Source organism: Xiphophorus couchianus, chromosome 24 (assembly GCF_001444195.1).
Source record: "Xiphophorus couchianus chromosome 24, X_couchianus-1.0, whole genome shotgun sequence".
Taxonomy (NCBI): domain Eukaryota; kingdom Metazoa; phylum Chordata; class Actinopteri; order Cyprinodontiformes; family Poeciliidae; genus Xiphophorus; species Xiphophorus couchianus.
Genome location: NC_040251.1, coordinates 13,462,314 through 13,488,056, shown reverse-complemented (window position 1 = coordinate 13,488,056; position 25,743 = coordinate 13,462,314). Strand labels below are relative to the sequence as shown.

Here is a 25,743-nt window from a genome sequence, read left to right as displayed (position 1 = left end):
TAATTTCTTAACATTAGTCAACTTGTCATGTAGCTAATAAGGGAATTTCTTGTCTCTTATCGTGTTGATTTTTGAAATCTCAACCTACTTCGTGCTGTGATATAGCTCCTGTTTAAATACATTATTAGAATTATTTCTTGGTTCTGTTGACCTGATTACTTTTTCCACATAGGTGTAGTTCTGATTGCATCGTTTTGTTTTCTTTGACTTAATAACTGTTTCTACTTTGATTATTTTTGTTTTAGGTTAAAGTTTGCTTGCTGATCTGAAATATTAAGGTGTGAGAAAGGAGTGAAAAACAAAACCAGAGGACACCTGAAAGGGGTAAATACTTTTTCCCAGCAGACTTAATATTAAACAATGACAGATGTGGTGAATTGCGTGGTGTACAGGAGTATACGTCTTGCCATGGGAATGCTAAAATTACTATTTAATATCAATTAAATGGTCTAAAGAAGAATTTAAGGCTAATAAAGAACTCAGTCAGTAGATTTCTAAACAAAATTATTTGGGTCCAACCCCTGTGGACTTACAGGGAAATTGCTTTTTACAATTTTGACTTGACTATTTGGCCAATTTTAATCTCCAGAATCTGTTGAAAGGATTTGGAAAACAGTAGCTAGAATAATATGTACCACGCTAAAATTATTATGTTTGACAGCTTAATTTCAAGGTTGCAGAAATTTATAAAGGTACTAATAAGGGACATTCATAAGTGTCTAAAATCCCAATCAACTCTTCCCTTTGCCTGGGTCAGCCAGCATCTGAGTACTGATCTATAGGCGAGTGGTTCAGATTTGCATCTGGCTCGGCCATCGCTGCTGAGCTGCAGCCATGAACTGAGTTTCATATGCAAACTCTCTTTGTTGTCTGCTGCACAAAGCAGCAACCATTGTTGCATAAGCCTCCGGCCTCAGAGGACATGACAAAGTGAGTAGTTAATAATGCTGCCAAAAGCAATAATTGCCAAGTCTATTTAAAGCGTGGAGGAGAAGTAATGGTGCAACAGGTTCGCACTGCCAGTGATGCTAAAATCAGCTCCTTCAAGTCCACATTTTCACTTTGCCAATAATGTTTAATGAGAATTATGAGCTCAGCCGACTGCACCAGAGAGAAATCTTATATGGCTTTATGAGACTGTTTACTGGCTGCTCAGTGGCGCAGTTGGTAGCACTGTTGCCTTGCAGCAAGAAGGTCCTGGGTTCGATTCCCGGCCCGGGGTCTTTCTGCATGGAGTTTGCATGTTCTCCCTGTGCATGCGTGGGTTCTCTCCGGGTACTCCGGCTTCCTCCCACAGTCCAAAAACATGACTGTCAGGTTAATTGGTCTATCTAAAATTCTCCCTAGGTATGAGTGTGAGTGTGCTTGGTTGTTTGTCCTGTATGTCTTTGTGTTGCCCTGCGACAGACTGGCGACCTGTCCAGGGTGAACCCCGCCTCCCGCCCGGAACGTAGCTGGAGATAGGCACCAGCAACCCTCCCGACCCCATTAGGGACAAGGGTGAACAGAAAATGGATGGATGGATGGATAGAGACTGTTTACTTGGAAGGTGCAGCATCCTTCCAAATGCGAGATGCCTGAATTGTGAAATCACTCCATTAGGCGGAAAGTATTTTTGCTAAAGTGGTTTAAGCCAGATCAGTAAATGACAGAGAAAAATCTGTGCAGGTCTTTGATTTGTTTATTAAACACCAAACACGCTATTGCAAGCCTAAGGATTTGCAACCATGGCTGACTTTTTGAGGACGATGGTTAAAATCTCCAAGCACAGTGTTGAACAAAAATTGTCAGAGGAAGACGTGAAGATTTTCAAATAATCAGATTTCCAACTATGTGAATCACCTACTTGTTTCATAATGCTTCTGCAGCTCAGGAAACTGCTGGCTTGAACAGTACTTTTTTTAATCATTTTAATAGAGTTGTTGGCCATCAAAGATAAACCAGCAGAGGTTAATCTGGAGGGAAAGTTGTTTAAAATGCTAGCAAATGTACTTGAACTTATTTGCTGTGTTTAATCTGAGTTTGGAAAACTGTGACTTTCCATCAACATTGAAAATAGCTGCGGTTTTCCAATAAATTTTTTAGGAGTTTTTTGTCATTAGGCTGTTTTTTTTTTTTCATAATCAACTTTTTAGGCTAGGATTGTCTGGCCAAACAACGATTTTGACCTCTATTTCAAGAGCTTATATTTTGTAGATGTTGGTTTGACCTTTTAGATCCACTGTACATTACGAAATATATGAAAACAAGCCGTTAGTTTGGTCAGTTCTGTTTTCTGCTCGCTTAAAATAGTGGAAGATGAGAACTACAACATTGCAGTCGCATGTTTTCCAGCTTATTAGCTTATGGTCTTTAGGGTGTTTATCTCGTTCTCTCTGATGTTGCACTTTGACCTGCATTTTTACAAGACAATCCTACAAAGTGTTTTAAAAGAAAAAGGACCAAAATTGAAGAGAAGAGTGGCTGGTAAAGAGAGAGTGTATGTAAACGACTTTACAGCAGGAGCTGCACAAAGCAGCTCAGGGTGATGACCTCAGAACTGGAGAATGCGTGCTTGTGTCTGTGCGCAGAAGAAAAAGAGGAAAACGACAAACGTACGCTCGAGAGTTAACTTGGGGGGTAAACAGTGTATACAAGCATATAAAAACAAATATGACACAAAAATTTGCACTTTTCTGGGTTCTAAAACTGCAGTAAAACATGAGATAACACTTGGCTAAATTACATTTCCCCCCCTTCTGTAGTTGATTCTCTGAGCGTCCTCCAAATCCAGGACACACAATCATGCGCGCACTAAGTGACGACGGCATGGGTCTGGATTCAATCTGGATGCTTCCATTAACAAGCCAACCCACTTGTCCTAAATTTTTATACTCAGTCCTGAAAACCAAATGGCAGAGAAAAAGAAAAGAGAACACTCAGAGAATGTTGGACATTAGTCCTTTGTTTTTATTTAGCTCTCATCTCTTTCTTATCGCCATTAAATCAGCCTTATTCAGCCCCTACCTGCAGACAACTTGTTAAATGCAGCATGACTCTTGTGTACAGTAAAGCAACACTTAAGCACCTGCATATTCACCCTGAAAACGTTTGATTGCTGCAGGCTTTGGGTTGATGGAATCATGCAATGTAATGGAAACACAACAAGTGGATGGAGATAAAACTTGCTTGGATGCAAATAAAATTTTAAAAATCTAGCCAGCATTTTTTGAGAGACACTCAATGGTTTAGAGTTCATGCTTTAGTGTTTTGCTGCACGCACCAACATGCAAAAAAAGTCAATACCACAAATGAAAATAGTCTACAGATAGCAACCAGACAGCTTCTGCATCCTCCAGTCCAGACTAGCAATCCATTCAACTACATCAAAAATATGTGGAAACGGGAAGAAAATGTCGTCTTTATGGATCTTCCTGACACCGTATAAACATTTTGAATGGTTGTGATGTAAGCTGTTGAAATCTTCAATGAGATCCTATTTAAAGGCTTGTTGTACTATGAGAAAAAGTCTAACTGAGTTCAGTGGCGCCAGGGGTCTTCGGGGAAAAGGCCAGGCCTATAAATTAGCCGGCTTGTGTACTGGCAACCCTGGCTAGACAAACTTGGAAGCCTTTGATTTGTTAAACAACTTCAAGGAGTTTGAAATTTTTTTTAATTTTTAGTTTATTTTTGCTTTCTAGCCTACTGTTTTTAAAATCCATCAGTCTGACACTCCAAACCTTACATTAGTGGGGTTCAGGTCAGGTAAGTTTCCTGGCCAGTCAAGCCCACTAGGTGCTAACTAATGCTGGAAAATAAAATCTGCATTTCCATAAAGTTTGTCAGCAGAGAAAGCCGTAAGTGCCCTAAAATTTTCAGGTAGAAAACTGAGCTGAGTTTGGACTTGATAAAACTTGTTGCACCAACACCTACAGAAGACATGATGCCCAAATCATTGCTGACTAACAGATATAAGCGCACACTTTCTTATTTTATGTTTTTTCTTGACTTCGTTTAGCATCTTGTGCTCTGCTGTCTAAGTGAACTTGCTCGGACTGCCAGACCAGGGGGTTGGCGGTAGTTTCCTGACTGCTGATGCTGTTATCTGCCCGTGTGACCTGCCACCCCTCTGTCACAGCTGACGCATACTTTCATGTCAGCGTTTTTTTTCTTTTTCCTTGCTGGTTTGTTGACAGATTTCTTCCCGTGAATCCGCAAATAATGCTGCGCCAGTTTTCCATAAGGGGTTCGGCTGACATGAGCTGTGGTGTCTGATCCCGGTCTTTGAGGAGCAGAGATGTTGCTCTGCTTCGACACACTTGATTTAAATTAGTGGGCCATTAAGAGTTCTCTACAGATGTAAATTTGTTTTTATTGATTAGGAACATGGTGAAAAAAACTTTCTGAAGTTCTGAGCGTCGAAATGGCAAAGAAAGAGCATTTAAGTGACTTTAAATGTAACCAGATCTGCAGCAACTAAAAGGATAGACAGTATGGACCAAAATCTCAGAGGAATGTTTTGGAGATGTTGAATTTATCACCTAAAATAATTAGAGCAGTTCTGAAAGCAAAAGGTGTCAGGGCCATATATATTCTTTGAGCATGTTCCTTTAAAGATTGGACAAATGAAACAACATAAATTTTACTATTGACTTCTTCTGCTACTACTATTCATAATTAGGAAATATCAATAGGTTTGGTAGTAATGCGCAACTTGCTACAAAAACATAATTAAATCCTCGCTGGCATCATTTACTGATCCAAATGCTGACACCAATCAGGTTAGGATCAAATCAACTTCAAAATTGAAAATCAGATTTGATTCTTTTATTCAAGTAACAATTCATTTTGAAGTGGTTTACAGTTTATTCCTAAGTAAAATGATGTCACAGATGTGTATTTCAGCATTATATTTATATTTATCTTGGACCTTTGCCCAAACATAAGGTTACAATGTAAAAAACAAATTCAACATAAAACTATAATTCAGATGTGTAGACTATTTAAAAATGTACTGCCGTTCTATTGCATGTTCTTTTTAAACATGTCTTGCAAAATAAGAAAAATTTAAAAAAAACATGGCTATATGTTTAGGTTTTATAAATGTGAAACACTTGACAAGCTTTTGAATTGTGAACTGTATCTGAAACATAATTTGTTATATTTTGTGCTTTTTAATCATAGTATTCCTTGGTTATGATCAACATGTATCGTTTCGATGGAGATATAATTAGAAGGTGAAGCATTCAGATGGGAGCCAGGTGCATTACTAAAACACAACCTGATTGCTCAAGTGTGACTGAATGGCATCAGTGTTTAATTCAGGCTCGGTTTTTTTTTCTAATAAACATATTTAGTCTCTCAGCTTCAGCCTCTCCACATTGACACACACACACGCTAGTACCCACTGTTATCAACCTCCTACGCCTCCTTACCGTCTTCTGCATCAACAGTTGCCATGGTGTCTCAGCTCGCCTGCTGCTCTGGACGCCACATTAACAATGCGTGGATTTTGATGACGCCATGCGTTATGACACATGGGTTTGCTTTCTCCGTTTAGTAGTCGAGTGTGTTTTAATGCCTCGTAGGGAACTAATGACGCATTTCACATTTGAGATATCACAGTGCCTGGCCAAAGTGTTCAGTTTGTGTTGGTCAATCACAGAAAGTCCCACTTTGATACACTGAAGTCTAGTTGTTGTGGCAGGATACTGTACATGTAAAATATGGACTTATGTTCAATTTTCTTCCAAAAAAATTCAAATATTAATCATTCATCGTCTTTCCAAAGTGTGGTAGAAGTGTTGAGTAGAAGGGTTTTACTCTTGGTATGCCATAACTTTTTACATTGTACCCTATTCCTTTGCACTGATCATTCTGCCTGACACTGAGTGGAAGGTCTCATGAGTAAATACCCGGGTCGGGTTTGTAATAGCGTGACTCGCAGAATAAAATATTGCGCCATGTGACGCAAGTTTTGCTGGCTCAGCCTGCTTGAGAAGAAGGAAAGCACTTATCCTGGAAAAAAACTGTCCTAACATTTCTTATGTCTCTAAGTGCGTGTTCCTACCTAGTCTTTTGTATTTAGGAATCTGCCATTGTGATTTGTTTGAGGTGTTTTTATGGTTGTTCGTGGCGGTTTGGAAAGTTAGAAATTCAGAATGAGTTTGAACATCTTTAGCAAACAAGACGCTTTTTTGTCAGTTCAACTCTGTCTCCTTACATTTTTTAGCAACTTTAAAGATTACTTCTAAGCATTTGTATCTTTAGATAACCTATATGACATCTATTCATTTCTTGTTGCAGTAATGTTATCTTGTTTCCGATCTTTTGTTTATTTTGTAATTTAATTTTAGGAAATGAATGTGCTACAGTGAAATGCAAAGCTACCATTAACAGATCTAGCACTTGTTCACAGACATTTTGTTGAGCCCTGTTTCCTGCTTGATCATGTTTTCTTCCATCTTTTCTAATTAAATCATACTCCATGTACGAAAGCTAGGTCACGCATATGTCAGGTAAATAAACAGATTCAACTCTCTGTATTGTTATGCTTGTTTCCTATGATAATCTAATCAGCCCGGGCTGCTCACAATTGCACTTATTCCACATGCAAATCAGCTTCTCGTGAATTTTTTGTTGTTTCTGGATGATGACGTAGGTTGCTGTCCAGAATGTCGTACTGTAGTTGGTCAATTTGAATTTGGTAGTTCTGGTGCTGAAGGATATTGGATCAAAACAATATCCTTCAAACTCTGGCCACTTGTAGCTATAATATCATATAATAAATAATGCAGTCGTTACATTCAATAAATTAGAATATATGTCTTGATGCGTCTCATTTGTCAGATTAAAAATACCTTTTGAAAAAAAAATACCTTTAAGCAGGTATTAGACTTTTCATTAAGCCTGCATCTCTTTAAATAGATTTTTATTGGTCTGATATGTAATTCTAATTTTAAATGCCATGTTTTAATTTTTTTTTAAATCACCATAATTAACAGAAAAAAAGGCTTCCAAACAACCATATGTGTATAACTACATGTATAATGGGTTTCACTTGGTGAAAAAGTTTTTAAAATTAATGGAATGTTCAATAATAATCAAATTAATTGAACATATCTTGCATAAATGAAACTCTTTGTGGACGTGGGAGCATTTCTGTTGATGTGGACTCCACAGATTTCTGTTCATTATTGTTTTATTGCTGTGTGAGCCTTCGTGCCTGTGTATACGCAGACAGTGCCAGTACACCACATGTACAGCAGAGATTGTTTGCATAACTGTATAAACATCACATGTGGGTTATGTGTGGTCTGTGCAGCATGTGGTCACCTGTCCTGCAGGGAATCAAAGCTTTACCAAAGGCAGAATGAGCCGTTCTTCTCAGCTCATATGATAAATATTTAGTCTGCAGTATAAATACAGCAGCCTTCTAGGAATGCTGCGCTTTAGTGTGAAGCTGATAAGGTTTTAAAATACAATAAGTGGTGCTTTTGTTTCATAGGTAAAAACAAATGTTGTAGAAATTCACTTCTAGCAACATCAATAAACATAAACTTCTATGAAAATAGTACAAAATGCCCCAACTTTTATTGTGCAACCTTTTTTGCTAGTTTGAAGCAATGATTAGTTAAATATTGAACATGGAAAGAAAGGAAGAAAGAAAGAAAGAAGGACCTGGAGAAGGGAGAGAGGTTGGAGATGAGAAAGGAAAGGAAGCAAGAGCCCGAGTGACGGAGGGAGGACACAAGAAAAGAAAGGACACCACGTTCAGACAAAGGGACAGTGAATAAAATTTGGAGATAAAAAAGGTTGTCATTTATCATTTCTATATATTTTTCTAGATATAGAAAACATTGAAATCAAGTTCCAGGCTGCTTAGAAATCATGCAAAACTGTTTCCTGATGATTCAATGCTTTGAAAGGCTTTTAGCATCTTTCACAATCTGTCTAAATATAAATCCTTCAACTTTGTCTCCCCTTAATTTAAACTTGTGTTTCATCTTATTCGTGGTTGTCCAGTGTCATAAGACGCATGTAAACACAAGTTTTGTTTTTGTTTTTTTTTTCTTTTCATCCAAACAAACTCACTTAAACACATAGGAAGGTTTCATGTTCCCAGAAGGGTTTTCATTTCCCAGACGGTATTGTCAGGAGCTCTAACATGAGCCCCAGTGTTTGTATTTATGTGCGACTGGTTAGAGGTGAAGAATGAAAAAGTAAGATGTAGAAGAAAAGGACGGGAGGCGGGGGTTGACAGATCCATCTCATCTCTTTTTGTATCTCTGGAATGCTGTTGGAATCCAAGCTTGCCTCCCTTATTGGCTCCACACACTCCCAGCGCCTTGTATCATGCTACAGTGCACACGCATGCACCCATTGCACTGGTTATTACTCTGGTTGGGTCATTTTAACCATGAAATCACTGAATAACAGCTGGAGCTTTGCAGCTGATACAGAGATGAGATCACTCCTTGTGTTTGAGAGGGAGCAACTTTCTATGTCTGGCACAAAGCTGGCTGGAGCAGAGACCCTGGCCTCCACTAATCAACCTTAATGGAGTAATTAATGGTTGCTGGAATTTCTTTTTTTTATATACTTGAGCACTTAAGGCAGGGGTGTCAAACATCAGTTCTCAAGGGCCGGTGTCCTGCGACTTTTAGATGTGCCTCTGCTGCACCACCTGAATAGAATAATTAGGTCATAAAGGCTCTGGAGAACTGATCTACACAAGAAGGAGTTCATTAAATTATTTCATTCCAGAGTTTTGTACCTGTGGCACATCTAAAAACTGCAGGACAGCGGCCCTCGAGGACTGGAGTTTGACACCTGTGACTTAAGGCCTTATAACAAAAGCATGTAAATTAAGATAAAATAAGATTTTTCTATTTAAATATATGGGCACAGTATGATGTTAGATTATGTGAAATTAAACTCTGCAAATATACCTGGTCCTAGTCAAAACAAATCAATTTACAGGTTCCAGTTCTCTGATTTAGTGACTGACTCGAGAAATTGAAATATGTACAGTACAGACCAAAAGTTTGGACACACCTTCTAATTCAATGGGTTTTCTTTATTTTCATGACTATTTATAAGGCAATAAATCCCACTTATTAACCTGACAGGGCAGGTTGACCTATGAAGTGAAAACCATTTCAAGTGACGACCTCTTGAAGCTCATCAAGAAAATGCAGAGTGTTTGCAAAGCAGTAATCACAGCAAAAGGTTGCTACTTTGAAGAAACTAGAATATAAGGGGTATTTTCAGTTGTTTTACACTTTTTTGTTTAGTGCATATTTCCACATGTGTTATTCATAGTTTTGATGCCTTCAGTGTGAATCTACAATGTCAATAGTCGTGAAAATAAAGGAAACTCATTGAATTAAAAGGTGTGTCCAAACGTTTGGTCTGTACTGTATATATATATATATACTGCTCAAAAAAATAAAGGGAACACTTTAAGTGTTAAACACCTGTTTAAGTGTTCCCTTTATTTTTTTGAGCAGTGTATATATATGTATAACAATTGTTCTGAAAATTCTGGCGCAAAGGCTTAACCACATTGAAATTCTATGAAACTCCAATTCTTTTAGGGTATGTTTTGCACCAACTTTGCATGTCTAGAAATTGCAATTCTTTTCAGCAAACTACCTAAATCTCTGTAAGGTTGGAAGAACAGCATCTAGAAATGCTGTTTTTAAGTTTTACAAATAAAAATGTCAATTTAACTCAGCTGTAGACAAAGGTAACCTCGTATTTAGTTCAAAGAGTTTAATTTTGGTCAAATATCAGAAGAATAAATATATTTCCTGTGTCCTCTGCATGAACTGTGATAAACTGCAAATGGACTATGTAGACCTTAAACTAGCTTCAGCTGATAACTACCCGAGGTTTCAGCATTACGTGACTTTTTATTTGACTACCTTGGATAGGACATACCCTTCTTCACGCACAAGAACATGATAAATTTTACTCTCTTCATCAATAGGAATGTTTATAATGGGGATGAACCATAATAAAACCATACTTCATAGATATGAGTTTCTGTTTCACAGTTCTTTACCCTTAGAACTATCTAAGATGTGTTTTTTTTAGATAAACTAATAGCCAAGAAACAGCTTCAGCACAGAAATCACAGCTGAACCTGTGCTCCATAGTTATCAGACATGTAAATGTTCTCTGTAACTCCTACAGTGAATCACCTTCATGCATAACATTTTGCTCCTGTAATGTCAGTGAAGGCATAATAGATGTTAGAGGTGCAGTAACTGACGTTTTGTCCTCAACTTTCTTGCTATTTTCCAATCTATTTATGCTTAGAGCCAAAGTTCCTCACGTCTTGAGTTTTTTATTTTTTTTTTCCATTGCCTAGAAGTTGTGCCGACTGCGTCAGAGCCTTTCGACATATAAACTATCTCCTGATGCTTACGTTTGAGAAAGATGCTTTCTTTGTTCTCACTCCTACTGCCGGGGTCAGGCAGTAGTGTTTACATCAGCGAGCCGTTGCCGTGGCAACAGACTGAGCCCAGCAGTCAGACGGCTCGAGGAAGCTTGCGGACTTGGATGGAGAAATCCTTGAAAAATGAAAGGAAACAGAAAGCGTGACGCATTTTTGTGTTTGGGGAACTGCTTTTTCTTCTAAGCTCTTAAAACTGAGCCGCCCTCGTTTTATCATGGTTCATTAGTGAGTGTTGCCTTTGGACAATTTGAGCTCTCAAAGAGCTTTTCATTTGAAAAATTCAAATATGGTTTTTAAGCAACAACAAATGTTTCTCAAACCATCTTAAAGCCTTAGAAGAAAAACAATCGAGCATCCTTCGGTCTGGCATAGATTTCCACCTTATTCAGTTCTGTCTCCACTGTCAACAGAGGGAAAATGGAAAGATTTAATAACATATAAAGCCAACAAAAGCCCCAAAATATACACGCGTACATTCCGTCACACACTGCACGACTGCAGTAAGTCATTTCAGAACCTATTAAATCTCCATTAACACGCAGCCTCCCTCCTAGCCACAGGTAATATAATCCATGTGTGTGTTGAGAGTGTTTTCACCTTTCCCCTTCTCTGTTTTGCCTTTCTTCTTTCTTACCTTTCCAAATCTCTCTTTCCCTACTTCCCTACTTCTACTTCTGGTTTATGTCTGCTCTTCAGTTTTTGACCATGCACTCACATTAACCTGACAAGCCTTCCTTTAGACAATCATTTTATAATTAGGTCAAATGATGGCAAACCACTGTTTCCAGAGGGGGAACCAGTTAAAGCCATCTTGCCTTCAGTTTAAAGAATAAGGCTGATGTTTTCACCTGACTACTCTATGCCACAGTTCCTATATTTTTTGACATCTTTCAGCCCTTAATTTTCATCTGAAATGTTGAAGAGCAGGACAGAAAAACAGACAGATAAGACGCAGAACTAAGGCAAAACATCTGCTTCTTATTTAGCCGCTTTCTCAATATTGAGACTGAAAGATGATGCACAGTGACAACAGGCTTATAAAAGCAAGCTATGAACTCAAAGTAAGGTGAGACATATCATTGTTGCCCAACTCTCTTCAGGGTACCTCGGCCCCCCGTTCACCATTCCTTTCGATTCTCAAGATTTTTCACCCAGAATTTTTCACCCACTTTCCCACCAACTCAATTTCAAAACATGAATTTAGAAAGTCATATTTGATACACAGCATTTTCATATCAACTGAACTTACTTACTTGTTTATCCATTTTGCCATAATAGAAACATTGCACAGCAACATGTGAAATATTTGGGAAAATTAACTTCTTGCAGAGCTGTCTGCATTGATTAATACATTATCAAACATATGCTTGATGGAGGAATCAATTGATGGCAGTTAATGTTAAAAATCCTCGACTGAAACAAGTCTTCCCTTCCTTGCACACTCACACTCATGCCCCCTTGAACACACACCCGTGGATGTTCTGGGAATGCACACTGCAGGGGAGAATCTGATCCCTGCTTGGAACACTGTTCCCTCAAACAGTGCAAACACACACCGTTGTGTTGGTGCATGGACGTGCAATCGTGTTTATGCACATTTGTCTAAATGCGTTGCTGACAGTAAAAACAACTGTGTACTCTTCAGGAGTTCACGAGAACACCAAATAAATGTGTCACCTTACAATACGGGCCTCCGTTAACAGGAAGGGGGCGTTAAAAAGTTGCAAGGGAAACTTTGCAGCTTAACAAGGTTGAAATGTCTGAGGCTTGTAAAAGACCCAAACAAACCCGGATCAAATAGTTTGGTTCTGTTCTCCCATTGCGCTGCATTTGAAACAGTTTGGTTTGGCCCAGGCACTCGGAGGTATGCTGTGGCTGCAGCTGCTATCAGCAATTTTGTTGTTTTTGGGAGATAATTATGAAGCAGAGAGGCTGAGAAGACAGACGTGTGCAGCTGTGGCAAGCCACAATGCAGCCCACCCACATATTACTATTATTATTATTATTAATCATTTCGGTATATATGCATTTTAGTGTGTGGGACAGTCAAAATACATTTTAAAGGGTTTGTTTTAATAACCTGGTACATATTGGGAAAGCTCACTGCTGCCCTCTCTTGGTTAAAAAGCTCTTTACATTAACTTTATATCGTATTAAGGGAGAATATAATATTTGAAAGCAGTAAAACATATAAATAACACAATAAATATGCACAATTAAATCATAATTAGGGCTTTCACATTTTTTTCAAAGTTGGTGAGATTCCAAAAGAACTTTTTGACTCTATTCCTCTTACAAAAATGAAGTGTGTCATGTAAAGTTGTTGTCACATGGGTCTGAAAGCACACAGACTGTTTACTTTTTAAACAGGAGGACTATGTAAAAAGAATAAAGAAAGTCCCTACATTGCAAACAATTTTAGCAATTCTTTGGTATGAAGCAATTGGAATTTTTATCTTAGGAGAAGAAAATAACAAAACCTAAAGGACAGGGACACTAGACAGCCCATGCCACAGCTAGCTTGAAAAGGAAGTAAATAGCCAAATCACAAAAGTGACCACAGCTTTCATATGTGATTGCAAAATTTCTCTGGTAAAAATGCTTCCGTTTCCAGCAGTTTTTACTTTCTTTCAAAATCAATTAATATCTTACCTGAAAAAAAAATAACAATACGATGAATAATAATTACTTGTTGAATTAAATGAATAAATTTAAAAATGAAAATAATTTCACCAAAACTGCCCACTAGATGGCAGTCAAACATCCCAAAACTGATCACTTGTCATGTTGCTTGCTGATTTCTACTGCATGGTTATTAGCACTTTGCTTTGACTTGATGTTAAACCCACCCAAACTTCACCATGCAGTATGTTATATTGTATGCATGAGCCATTGTTTCTTTTAGCCTCTCACATTCAACTATAAGCTACAATATCTTTCTCCGTTTCCCTCCTGGAACCTGAGCGTGTCAATCCATTCCTCTGCTGAGCTGTTTTCTATTTATAGCTGCAGAACTCTGGCCTGTCTCTCTCACTTTTGCTTCCTTACTGTATGGGACAGTTTTGTGGGGGTGGCATAAGAGGTGAGGGAAGGTCAGTCATGTCTTCTTACATTAAAGCTGCTTCCTTTTTTTAAAATTTGGACATGGATTGCTTTTTATCTTTTAGTGACAAAAGTTTTGACTTCTGTCAATTTGAGAGTTTCTGAGCGATTTATTATTATTTATTTGTTACAAAAGATGTAGTCCCACCTGACCCATAAGTCAGAGACTTAATACAAACCCTTTCTTTTTTCCACGTAAAAACACTTAGAGTTTGAGTTCCCTCAAAGCTAAAAATGCACAGTTCTATTTTCCATTAAAATGCCGATTTAGCTGCTAGCAGACATAATTATCTATCAAATTAACAAAGTAAGAAAGTGAGCTTCTAATCAGAGAAAATAAAACCATGCGAAAAGGAGAGGAAGCCATCAGGGGGTCACCAGCCCTGGGGCATCGGCACAAAGCTCTAACCTGGAATTCCAAATAAATAATTCCCCAACGCAACCGCCTTCCCACTATCACACTGAAAGAGGCCCAGGCACGCTAACACACAGCACAAGGTAGTGCCTGAACAAAATACACTGTTTAATTAGTAATTTCTGTTAATTATTATCTGATAGGATGCAAAGTAGTTTTAAAGGGCACATATTCCAAACTTTCCCCTAGTTTTCTGTTCAGGCTTGTAATTCATAATATTTACTTCATGGACCATGAACAGTATGTACATTTATGAGGGGAAACAGCGAGTGATAATGTTATGGTTTGAACTCTTAACTCGGGTATCACTACCAACAATCTCCGCCCAAAACAAAAGTACAGAAATTTCTGCTTGCGAAAAAAACTGCAATTCAAACACAATTTCTATCAGAATTTCAGATTGAAATTTGCCCTTTATTTATGATAGAGTAAAATGGCTGTCATAACTTTATAGTGGGGACTCAAACAAACCTTCATTTGGCTCAGAGAAAGGAAAAACAATTGTACTTGAAGCTAATTTTCATGGCAAAAACTGCAAGAGGTAGGAGTGTTAATATTCTAGATTTTACGTAATTTCAAATATAAAAGTAAAAAAAAATGTAGAAATGGCATGTTTTTGTGGATTACCATTAAAATCCTTATTGCTCATCTTTTTTTCTAGGACCTTTGGAATAAACATGCTCATTAGATCCTTTTTTTTGTGTGTTGCCAATAAGAGACCAAGCAGAAATTTCAAGTTTCTAATGAAAACTTTATGAATAAATAAAAATCAGGTACTCCGGTACCTTTTCTGTAAAAAATAAGTGGTCATAAAATGACCTTTCTGTCTTGAAAAACAATAAACAGGCTGATTTTGACTATTGTATTTCATAAGTGGAATATTTAGAGGTTTTATATAAAAAGTATGATGTTAGTTTTTAATCAATAGACATGCAACAAACATGACCTTAAATTGACATGAGGTTAAATTGACAAAAGTGAATGCAAAGAAGCAATTACAGCCTATACATTCATTATGGAGGTAATAAAATGGTAAATGGAGGTACCAAAGGCAAGTAAATATGTGGCATGTCTTCTACTGGACTTATTAAATCTTGCAAATCAGCTCAGAGATAATAAAGCAGTGCAGATAAAATCGAGAACAAATTTTTGATATCATTCCTTTCGGCTCATTTCTCAGCAACCGGACAGGATATGAACAGAAAGCATTTCTTTGAAATACTCACATAAACACACCCACAGCCTGCAGCCAGTAAAGCGTTGTACATTCCTTTTTTGAAAAACTATAATTTAGTAAATAATTAACGAGAAAGCCACTGCCTATTGTGTGCTTGCATCAAATATGTGTTCACATACTGTTGGTTAAACACTTGGTATGTACAAACTCTTTGTTGTGAACTCAACGGCTGAATCTTTTTAAAGGCCACTTATGCATGTATAGTTCGCTAAACCAGTGCTGTAGCATTTCAAAAAGCAATTTTCCAGATATGTGAAGACGATCTTTAATGTTCCCACAATATCTGAATCATTTCTGTTGCAAATTGCTCATGCTTTTTTAGATACTTTTTCAAATAACATACACAATGATGACACATTTTTAGTTTATTGGTGAAGTTTAATTTAAAATCCCCACTTTATTTAAAAGACTCCATGAAACCATGCATGTGCATAGCTACTTTTTTATTGAAATTTCCTGACTCCCGAACATACTTATTTGCCAAACTTGAATTCCACGTTTTTGGTTTCACATGTTGAAGAAAGTTTCAGTAGATCCCTGCCTATTCACTGGTCAGTATTGGTGAATCAATGCAACTCAAATTATTTTCAGAAGATTTGCCTGCTTGTGGATGTTAGCATTTTTAAAAGATCTAATTACATCCAGTTTTTATACATTGCAAATCTCATATGAGAAAGGCCAGTAATTGAAAGAAAATGAAACTCAGGAGTCTGAAATATTTAGGCAGGCACAATGCTATTTGTCACTATTGATTGGAGTTTGCAAAGCAGCCAATCGTGAAATGCCATTTATTTATTTAAGCATTTTTAGAGGGGGTATTTTCCCAGATTTGTAGATTTTAGCTATATGAGAGTGACTGTGACCTCTAATCCCTGCAAAATGACATTAATTATTGGGAGTACCTGTGGAAATATTCTTTACTAGCTAAAATAAAATAACCAAAGATTTGTAAGAGTGTTATTAGTTAAAAAAAGAAGAAGAATTGGTATGAGGAACCATGAATGAAGTGTGATGCTAAATGTATACATTCAGAACTCCGTTCTATCGTGCGATTTAAAAAGACTTTTTAATTTTTTGACCATAAAATAACTGACTTCAAAACATGCCCTGAACTACAAATTTTGTCTACAATTTTGCCCATGCTTTTAACTCCAGAGCATTATTATTTTTAAACATACGCTTTTTTCACCAGTGTAAATTCTGCTTAGTTAAAGTGACCTCAAAAATGGCATCATTCATTTGTTTTTCTTTCTCATGAAGACGAAAAGTTATCTTTACGACTAGCGGTTTTAAACTAAAGGGTTAATATTATTGACATATTATATTTCTTCCCAAAGAGTGAGTTTAACCTTTTTCACATTTCTCTTAATACGTTTAGATTTTTTAATTATTTATTTTTTTTAAAGATGGGGTAAAGTTCATGTCGGAGCCCCTCTGAGGATCAGATTACGTGGTGCATTAATAACCAACTAAAACACAGTTTTTCCTAATGTGGATAGTTTCCACTGTGTGTGGCCTTTTTAATTGGGTGACCTGCATGATAAATTTCCAATTCAAGTATTTGTGTGGTGATTTCCTAAATCAATCATTTAGTCAGAGTTAATCTTTTCCTAGAATAGTTTAAGTGTGTTTTGAGATGTTATGAAACATTTTCACTCAGTGTGTGTGTCATATCAGCGCAGTTTATACACAGCCTCAGATAACTGCATGATATCCCTACACCCCCTCTGAGCCATGACAAACCAGATTAGAGAGCATATTAGCGAACATTAGCATCTGTGTAATACACACACACAAAATACACATGAGGGATAGACGTCTAGCCTATAGAGAATTGGATCATCCGCCCGCTGGTTTTGGATTCTCTTCCAAGTCACCCATAAGTGCATTTATCGACACAAATAGTAACTCAACACTGCAGATTTCGAACCAAAGGAGAGGTTTAATCGACAACAGACAGACAGATTCTGACTACGGAAATTAATGTTTACTTTACAGCCGTCTCTATTTCAGGCCGCTCGCTTTGCCTTCATTGTTGAGAAAACATCCCAGAGGAGATGTGAGCTTGCTCAGAACCAAAACAGTGCCAAACAAACCCTGCTGATTCATATGGTTCTCTTCAGCAGCGTATCGTGGAAACTTGTCAAAAAAACGGCCCTGAGAGGGATTCAGTTACAGAGCACAAACGAGACGAGGCGCAAAACATATTTCCACGCACATTTTATAATATATTTAGAGTCCTTTGCAGACCCAAGCTGATTTCATCATCCTGTAATGGCCTCAAAATAGCAAGTTCATTCTCTAAACTACTTAATTTATCTGATTGGCTCATTGGTCAAAAGTCTGAGGGTGCTGTCAAACCAACAACTTCCCAAACCTATAAGATTTGATACCTCTCTAAACTTGGCTACCAATGATGCCACACTAATACCGGTGTACTGCATCATCATCTTTGGATAAATTTGCAGTTGGCAAAGCAGACTTTAAGGTGCCTTAGCACCACTAACCCACTCTAATGTTAACTGTAGATTGGACACAAAAAAATCTATCAATCATTTTTTGGCTTCTGTTACTTTTTCTAATAGCGTCCCTACAAGACTGTTGAAACTACATGAAAAAAGTGAGGCTGATTTTTGATAATAAATAGTTTGATTTAAAACATTAAGTGATGTGCAACGATCCTAAGATCTCTTATTTAGCTGGCTTGAGTCCCACAGCAGTGAGGTCTTACTTTACCTTTAAAACAGCTCTACACTGTTCCCCAGTCCTTGTCTCAAGCCAACAAAATCAAGCTGTACTTCATCATATTTTCAGTATTGACAAAGATGGCGGCCCTTGCAACGCAGTGATGACATCCTATTCTCAACTCCTTGAACTAAATCCTGTGATCTACTACTAGATTGCCCTTTTTTTTCTGAAGCAGCAGAAATCTACAATCCACAACAAGAAGCAAGCGTGTCAAAATCAGTAAAGTTTTTCAAATTTTGTCTGGACTGCTTATGGTTATCTGATTTGATTGTTTTTGGGGGTGTTTTTGCTATAAGCATTCCACAGATGTCAGCTTGCGAAGATCTTGTTCCTCCAACGCAGCCTCATCATTTTGAGGGAACGTAGGGAGGAAATAAGGGAGGAAAGGCAAAATGGACAGCAGTTGGGTTCACAAGTTCAAGCATTAGTTTCTGAAGTCTGTCCAAGAATCAGCTGCTTGTCAATGTACCCTCAACTTACAGGTTAGTGTCCTGCTTTAGTCAACCGTTTCATTAGCATGATTGGACTAATAAAGGCTCTTAATTGAGGAAGGAATCAATTACAAGACAAGATAGATTAACTTTGGAGTGCATTTTAGAAAATCAGACTTTCTTTCCAAGTTAAATGAAGCTGAAATCGTCAATGGATGTTGAATTCTACAGGAGCATTGGTAGGATATATTTTATAGAGCTGGATTAATTAAGAATACTTAATGGCTCAACAAACTCTTATTTAGGTAAAAACTGATTATTCATTTTGGAGAATAATGTGAAATATTTTTATTCTGTCATGTTTGAATGTTTCAGGTCAGACAAAGACAACAGGAGTAAACACGAAAAGCAGTCATCGAATGATCATTTCAAACGGATTACAGAATATGCTAAATATTACTGCTCATTTTGTCAAATAAGGAATTAGCGCTGGTTAACCACAATGTTGTGGTTCAGTTTCATTCAACTTACCCAGGCCTGATTACTACCAGACCTGAGCAATGAATGAATCGTTTAAATAGAACCTGTCTGAAAGCACGTAGTAACCTAAAAGATCCCTAAAAGCAACAAATTATTGCCCGTAATTTACAGTACAAGTCTTCAGGAGAGGTCCAAAGCCCAAAACCCAGCTTGAATTTGCTAAAGCACATCTTGTTTGATGGCTAACAATGTGATGGGACCATAAATTGTGTTCTACCACCTCAACCTCTGAAGAAAGAAAAACACAATAAAAGCTTTGATGTGATCTAGTCAAAGTGTTTAGATTTCAATTCAATCAACTGAAAATCCTCCAATGTGATTGAATAGTATGGCACTATCATTATTATTATTCCACAACTGTTTTGTGCACCTCTTATATTTATGCATCCTTAATATTTGCTCCAACAGACACATTTTCGACATCAAAAATGTTATTTATACTGTTTTTTATTACTAGTAGTAAAGCAGATGGGTTAAATGTTGAAGTAGATTATGTTTGCATTTTCAGAGCTCACGTTTCACAGAATACAATTACCTTGAAGGGAGTTGTCACTCCCAAAGATATTTCAGTGAGACTGGACCATGAAGATATAACCAAGAATATACTGCAGTGCTAGCTGCTTCATAAGGCTCCACTTAAGTAGGCATCATTACAGCTGGGTGCATGACAGCTTCAGCCAATATAACATTGATTTAAAGTATGGGTAAGTTAATAAGTAAACTGAAAAACTTAGAAGGAATGAAGGCAAACGGACAGCTTAATGCAAATAGATTTACATTTTTAAAAGGTATACACTGTAAATTGAGAGTGTACAGTTTATACTCTCAATTTACTTGCAAATGAAAATGAGTGAGATAATTTTAATTGTGTTAACTTCTGAGCTTATAGTTAGAAACATCAGCTGAAATGCCCTTCTGACAATGAAGTTCTGACTGGGAATATCTGGTGAACCCAGCAAATCTCCAGTTTAGAATCCAACATGGCTGCCACCGTATAAACTTCAGTGAAGGTTGTAGTAATTAACTGTTTCTTTGACCTTTTTACACTACATAAAAAGTTCCTTCTAGTGTTTTAATGTATATGTTATTATTAGCTTGCATGGCTAAGAGTATTTATCCTTGTACAGGCTGTACAAAATATGAAAATGATTTGTTTTAGTAATCTGTATCAGGGCAAATTATTTTTTAAAGCACTGGTCTTGAATATTTATATCTCCTCAATATTACCACCACTCAATAAGTAATGTATTCAAATTGCAGAGATTGACTTTTTTTCTGAATAATTTTCATCACGGAGTCTCAGAAGCATTAGGGTTAGTGCTGTAGACCTAAAATTAGAAGTACAATGTCAACATTCTGGTTCTCCATAAACAGTCAGGATTTAATTAGGGAACCACTGCTTTCCCTCTGGTGTGGGGGGTTATGTGTGCATATTATTAGTGAAAAAAGTTAGCAGTAGCTTCAGGATACTCTTCACAGACTAAAGTTTGGAGTTGGCAAGCGCTCACCAGCGTCTCAGAATCACTCATTCTGTTATGTGTTAGCTATCTCAGAAGAGCATATGCTGTCACAACCAATCACTACTAATCACTGTGAGGTATAAAATAAAATAGATGGTTTCACATCACTGGTCTTCCAACATAGAAAAATGCAACTATTGAGATCAATCACTGGCAGCATACCTGACAGACGTTTTCTTCTAACCATTATGCCTTCATTTGTGTTTCTTTCTCCAACTCTTTCTCTCTCTGCCGCTCTGCCCTCTCCTCTCTCCATAAAAAGGCATGAGGCGATACAAATCTGGGCAGGTTGCCTTATGAAGAGTACACTCTCAATTTACAGTGTATACCTTTCAAGAATTTACAATGGGGTCTTCATTCAACAAATGTTTGGATAGTAATTTGCTGACTTAAACCGACTGCATATTAAAAATCTCTGCTGGAATTCAGATTCTGGATGTATTGGACTTCTGCTGTTCATTTTACTTAATTTATAAGGAAGAAATAAGCATTTAAGTATGTTTCAATGTCTTTAAAATAGAGATGGATGTCACTATTGGGGGGAAATTATTTAAAAGTAAAAAACAGGTCATGCAAATGGGCTCATATCACATAGTCGTGATAAATTTCAGGGTTTTCCCTTCGACGACCACATTCAAGCCCTGTTAGAAGTTGACTCAATTTTTAAATCTGAAACAATGTACTGATGCCCAAACCACTACTCCTTTTACAGTTAAAAAAAATAAATACCGTTTATGACTTATAATTCAGCATTTCAAAAATGCTCAACTGCAAAAAAATAAAATAAAATACTCCAGTAAGCATACTCTGTTATACTCTGAGTTTCACTTTCTGGCATAAAATTTAAACTTTCTCACGATAAGCTAGTTTTTTAGCTGAACTTGTATCTTTTGTCCTGTGAAAAAATGCATATCTGCTGCAAAAAGTGAAATATACACGTCAGGTGGTAGCAATAATGTTTTGTCATACTCAGAAACTTTCATACTTGGGTTTTGTTTTCATCAAGGCTTTTAAAATATATACGTGTTGAACTATGTAGCCATAATAGTCTTATACTGAATACTAAATTGTATGAATCTTTAAGTGATCTGCTTTCAGGAGTTTGTCTGGATGTCTGTCAAAAAGTCAAATGCTCTCTTTTATAAATAAACTCTTGACTGACTAATTTAAATAGTGGTTAAATGTTTGACTATGAAATTTAAAGCTGTTTTCTTCTTTAAATTTCACTTATTTTTCTTTACTGGTTTACCTCTGTTCCACTTATGTTTGCGTTTCTGTGCACCTGATTCTGTCTCAGGCATACACAAATTGTCTGGATATGTTAAAAAAAATTTATTACACCAACTTTTAAACTCAGAGACATTAGGTATAGAATACAAATTAGGTAGTGCACTTTTATTCTCATGGTATACTATGCAGACCTTCTGTTTGCACTGCTGAAGATTCAACTCTTGAGCACTTGGCATAGATGAGGAACTCATTCATTTTGATCAATTTAACAGCAGAACTTAAATCCCTAGAAGGTCATGTCATTTTTGGAATCACGTGGAAAAACGGAACATGAGACCGAGATGTAAATTAATTTACTTTATCCCTAACTGGGAGCACTGTACATTTTATACCCTTCTCTAAAGCACAGGTGCAATATACAAAACTGGAGTGCATCATAAAGAAATATGTAATTCATGTAGGTTATGGGGCATGTTTCATAACAATGGTTTGTGTTTCTTTGTGTTTGAACCCTAGAAAAACTACATTTTTACATGTGCCAGCACATAAGGCAAGAAAGAAGTAATGTACCAGCAACTCAAAACAAACTACAATCAATATCATGGATATGTCTGGGTGTGGAGGCTCTAAAAGTACTGACTTGTGATAATGCAGGCAGTACTGTGCTTATCTATGTTCCTTTTGCACATTCATCTTCAAGACATTTTCCTTCCACTAAACTTTCCATAGATATGCTTGGATACAGCATTCTGTGAACCCCTTTCTTTAGTAGTTAACTTTTGTGGTTTATCAACCTTATGAAGAGTGTCAATAACCGGCTGCTGGAAAAAATGAAAAATCCTCCCCATCATTTTGCATGCCATAACATTTCTGCATTACAAATTTATGCATAACTTTCATTTTTTTCAACTGATTTACTGAAATTAACTAACCTTTTTCATTATATTCTTATTTTTGGTGGATTTTGATGGATTTTGCAATTTTATTTGTCCTAGTTCCCAGATAAGAGTTCTGACTCTTAAGGCAGTAGTTAGTTAGTGGTTAGCAAACAACATTCCTACAGTGTGAGGTGGATGGGCAGTTAAACATCTGTTATGTTATATTTCACCTTTTGTTGGTATTTTTGGAAGTGGGAACTATACAAAAATTTAGTTTGGGATTATTCAGATTCCAGAATTTCAGATTCCAGCAGAACATTTTAGAGTTTATTTTTATTATTAATATTCTGATAAGACGATTGGTGCATGTTTCTTTCCCAGAGAGATCTAGACACTGCAGGTATGGACAAATGGTATTGGATTGGCACACTCATTCCTACGCTATCACTTGGATGTGGACCAAAGTTTTCCCGATGAGCAGACAGCATTACAACAAACAGAGCAAGCTTCCACTAGAGCTGAAAACAAAGCTGGTATGCAGCTTACAGCCGTCTCTGTCTCCCCATGTTAGTATAGCTGCAAGAAAGAATGTCCTTTCTCTTAAATAAACCCTGCATGCATATCCTAATTGGGCAAAAGCATATAAAATTTGACAATTCTCTCTATGACTGTTGTAGTTTATCCTTTATGTAATCATTTTTCTCCACAGCGAGCAAAGTGGAACACATCCCAGCACACCAACAGCAACGTCTTAAGTCTGGATTTCTATGAAAACCCTGAGGTGCAATAACTTTACGGTCTGGATTGGACCAATGACTCCATGCTGATGGCCTCATGCTACCCTCGGTGGGCCTTAATGTGGAGGGGAGGGGGGTGTAACTACATGGAAAATACACTTATTGTGGTGGGAAATGCTCCATAGTGAGATCCAGAGAGCAGATGCATGTGCGTGTAAACAAGCAACAGAGACACACTGTGAGAGAAGTAGATTAGGGAATGAAGCGAACGCTGCTGGGAGAGCTGAACATGGGCCGCATGGTTTTTGACCCTGTGACCCCCTCCCAGTCGTGAGAACTTTCTTTTCAGACCCTGAAACGAGCGTTGCACACCCTCAGCACAAGGACAACAAAGCTTGAGCAGAAAAGGAAAACACCTCGTTTTCTAAAAAAAAAAGAGTAAAATCATCATACCTTTCCACCAGTGCAAGTGGACTCGTGCCAAGTATGCAGCCTGTGAAGCACCCCCCTCCTAGTTCACTTAAAATAAGTCAACCAAGTATGTTTTGGTTAGGATTTCATACCTGCCTGCCCTTCATTCACTCTCAGTTTGAGGTTCTTATGAAGACAAAAGGTTCCCAAAAGTCAATGATGGCAACAGCAGGGGGCAAACTAACTGCACTTCATTGCACCTTTTGTTGGGTTGGTTTAATCCTTAAAAGCTCCTGGGTCATTTTCTTATGCTTTCCCACAGGTACAGTGGCTCGGAAAAGTGCCTCTTCACATGCTGTCCCTTCAAAAGCGCAAATTTAATGTGGTTTATTGGGATTCTGTGTGATGACCAACACAGAGTAGTACAAAAATGGTGAGGTGGAAGTACAGTGATGCGTGGCTTTCAAATTTTTTAAAGTTTTTTTGTTTTGTTTTAAAAACAATTCTTAGAATAAAGATAAATAAAGACAATAAATATTTATCTCTAAAAGAAATGTGAAGTGCTTTTAGTAAGTAATATGATGCCCCTAAATAAAGCTATGATAGCTAACCCAGTGCATTTAGCTTCAATTTTGATCTGCTTGACCCTTGTTGTCACTCTTAAAAGAAAACATCCCCACAGTCTGATGCTTTGAGGTCACAGAGAACCATCTTACCAATATGCTGAAATCAATATGATGGTTTGTCACTAGAGGTGTATGATACATTTTGATATTGATCAGAATAAATGTTTTTGTGGTTTTTCTTTTTAATTATTTTGTTAAAAGCTTCTGAGTGTCAACATAATAACATACTAACATGATAAACAGAAACAATAGCAAAAACAGCACAAATTTGTGTCCATTTTCTACATAAAAACATACAAAATATTTTTCTTTCAGAACAAATCAGAGTAAGATCCTTTTTTTTAACAATAGCTGAGAGTTGGTCTGTCCACCTGCAAGAGGTTTATGGTAACTTTGGAGGAGATGCAGAGTTAGAAAGCTCAGGTGTGAGAATTTCTTTTGACTGGATGACAAATAAGGGATATATATAAAAGTAGAAATAATGTGTTAGTTTCTACAAGTCGTGCAGGGAGACATGGCAAACAAATGGGAGAGCATAGTCTCTAATCAGATTAAAAGCACTGAGAAAGAAAACAAACAATTCATATCACCCTAAACACACCATTCCAACAGTGAACCATGGTGGTGGCAGCATCACGCAGAGGGGATGCTTTTCTTTTATCATGCAAAAGATTAAGGAGAAAAATACCTTTTTTTTTCTTTCTTTTTTTTGCAAATTAGGACAATAATATCAACCGAGCAGGGAGAAGAACCCCTGCATTTGGTTAACTAATGCCCTCTTTAAAATAATAATGAAAAAATTACAAAACTTGTAAGGCACCCTTGTTGGTTTCCTTACCTCTGATTTCCACACAACATACGCATGAGGGCAGGTCGGCTGAACTTTCCTCTGGAGCCACCTCCGCGGCGAGAAGAGCGCGCCGGTGCTCCCCGACTGCGCAGCCCCGGCTCCCCTCACCATAAACGGTAAATCCCCCGCGGTATTCCTTTTTGGGCGCTTCGCGATATCATAGTCGAAGTGGAAATTGGAGGATGGAGAAACGTCCGAAGGTATGGATGGGGAGGAGACCGACGGCGTGATGGGTTCTTTCAGCGTCGGGATCCTGGCTCGCAAAGCCGGCTTCGCACCCGGCGGAACACCTGCTTCGGCGGCCGCAAATTGCGCCCCGCTCATCCCATCGGTCCCTGTCCCGCAGTGCCGTATGATAGCCGGGTCCAGGCTGCGGGTTTGGCGCAGCCTCCTCTTGGCAATTGCTTTGGAGGCAGGAGAGGAGCAGGAAAAGACGCTGTTGAGAAGTCCCTGCGCGGCTGACATGTCGCCTCAACGTTGGATCAGCTCAGCAAAGCCTCCCCGGCGAATACAAGTCTGGAGTTCAGAAGTGCTCCATTGAACGCAGAGCCCATGGAGAGCTGCGTAAAGACTG

The 25,743-nt window shown here is 37.6% G+C and overlaps 1 protein-coding gene across 1 annotated transcript in view; it reads right to left on the bottom strand.

Moving 5' to 3' along the window:
* The window catches only part of LOC114140829 (rho GTPase-activating protein 6), a 60,476-nt gene extending 34,733 nt beyond the window's left edge, over positions 1-25,743 (bottom strand). The window contains exon 1 of the mRNA XM_028011074.1: positions 25,158-25,743. Coding sequence (XP_027866875.1) covers positions 25,158-25,634 — 477 coding nt within the window. The 5' untranslated portion in view covers positions 25,635-25,743. The remainder of the gene's footprint in view (positions 1-25,157) is intronic.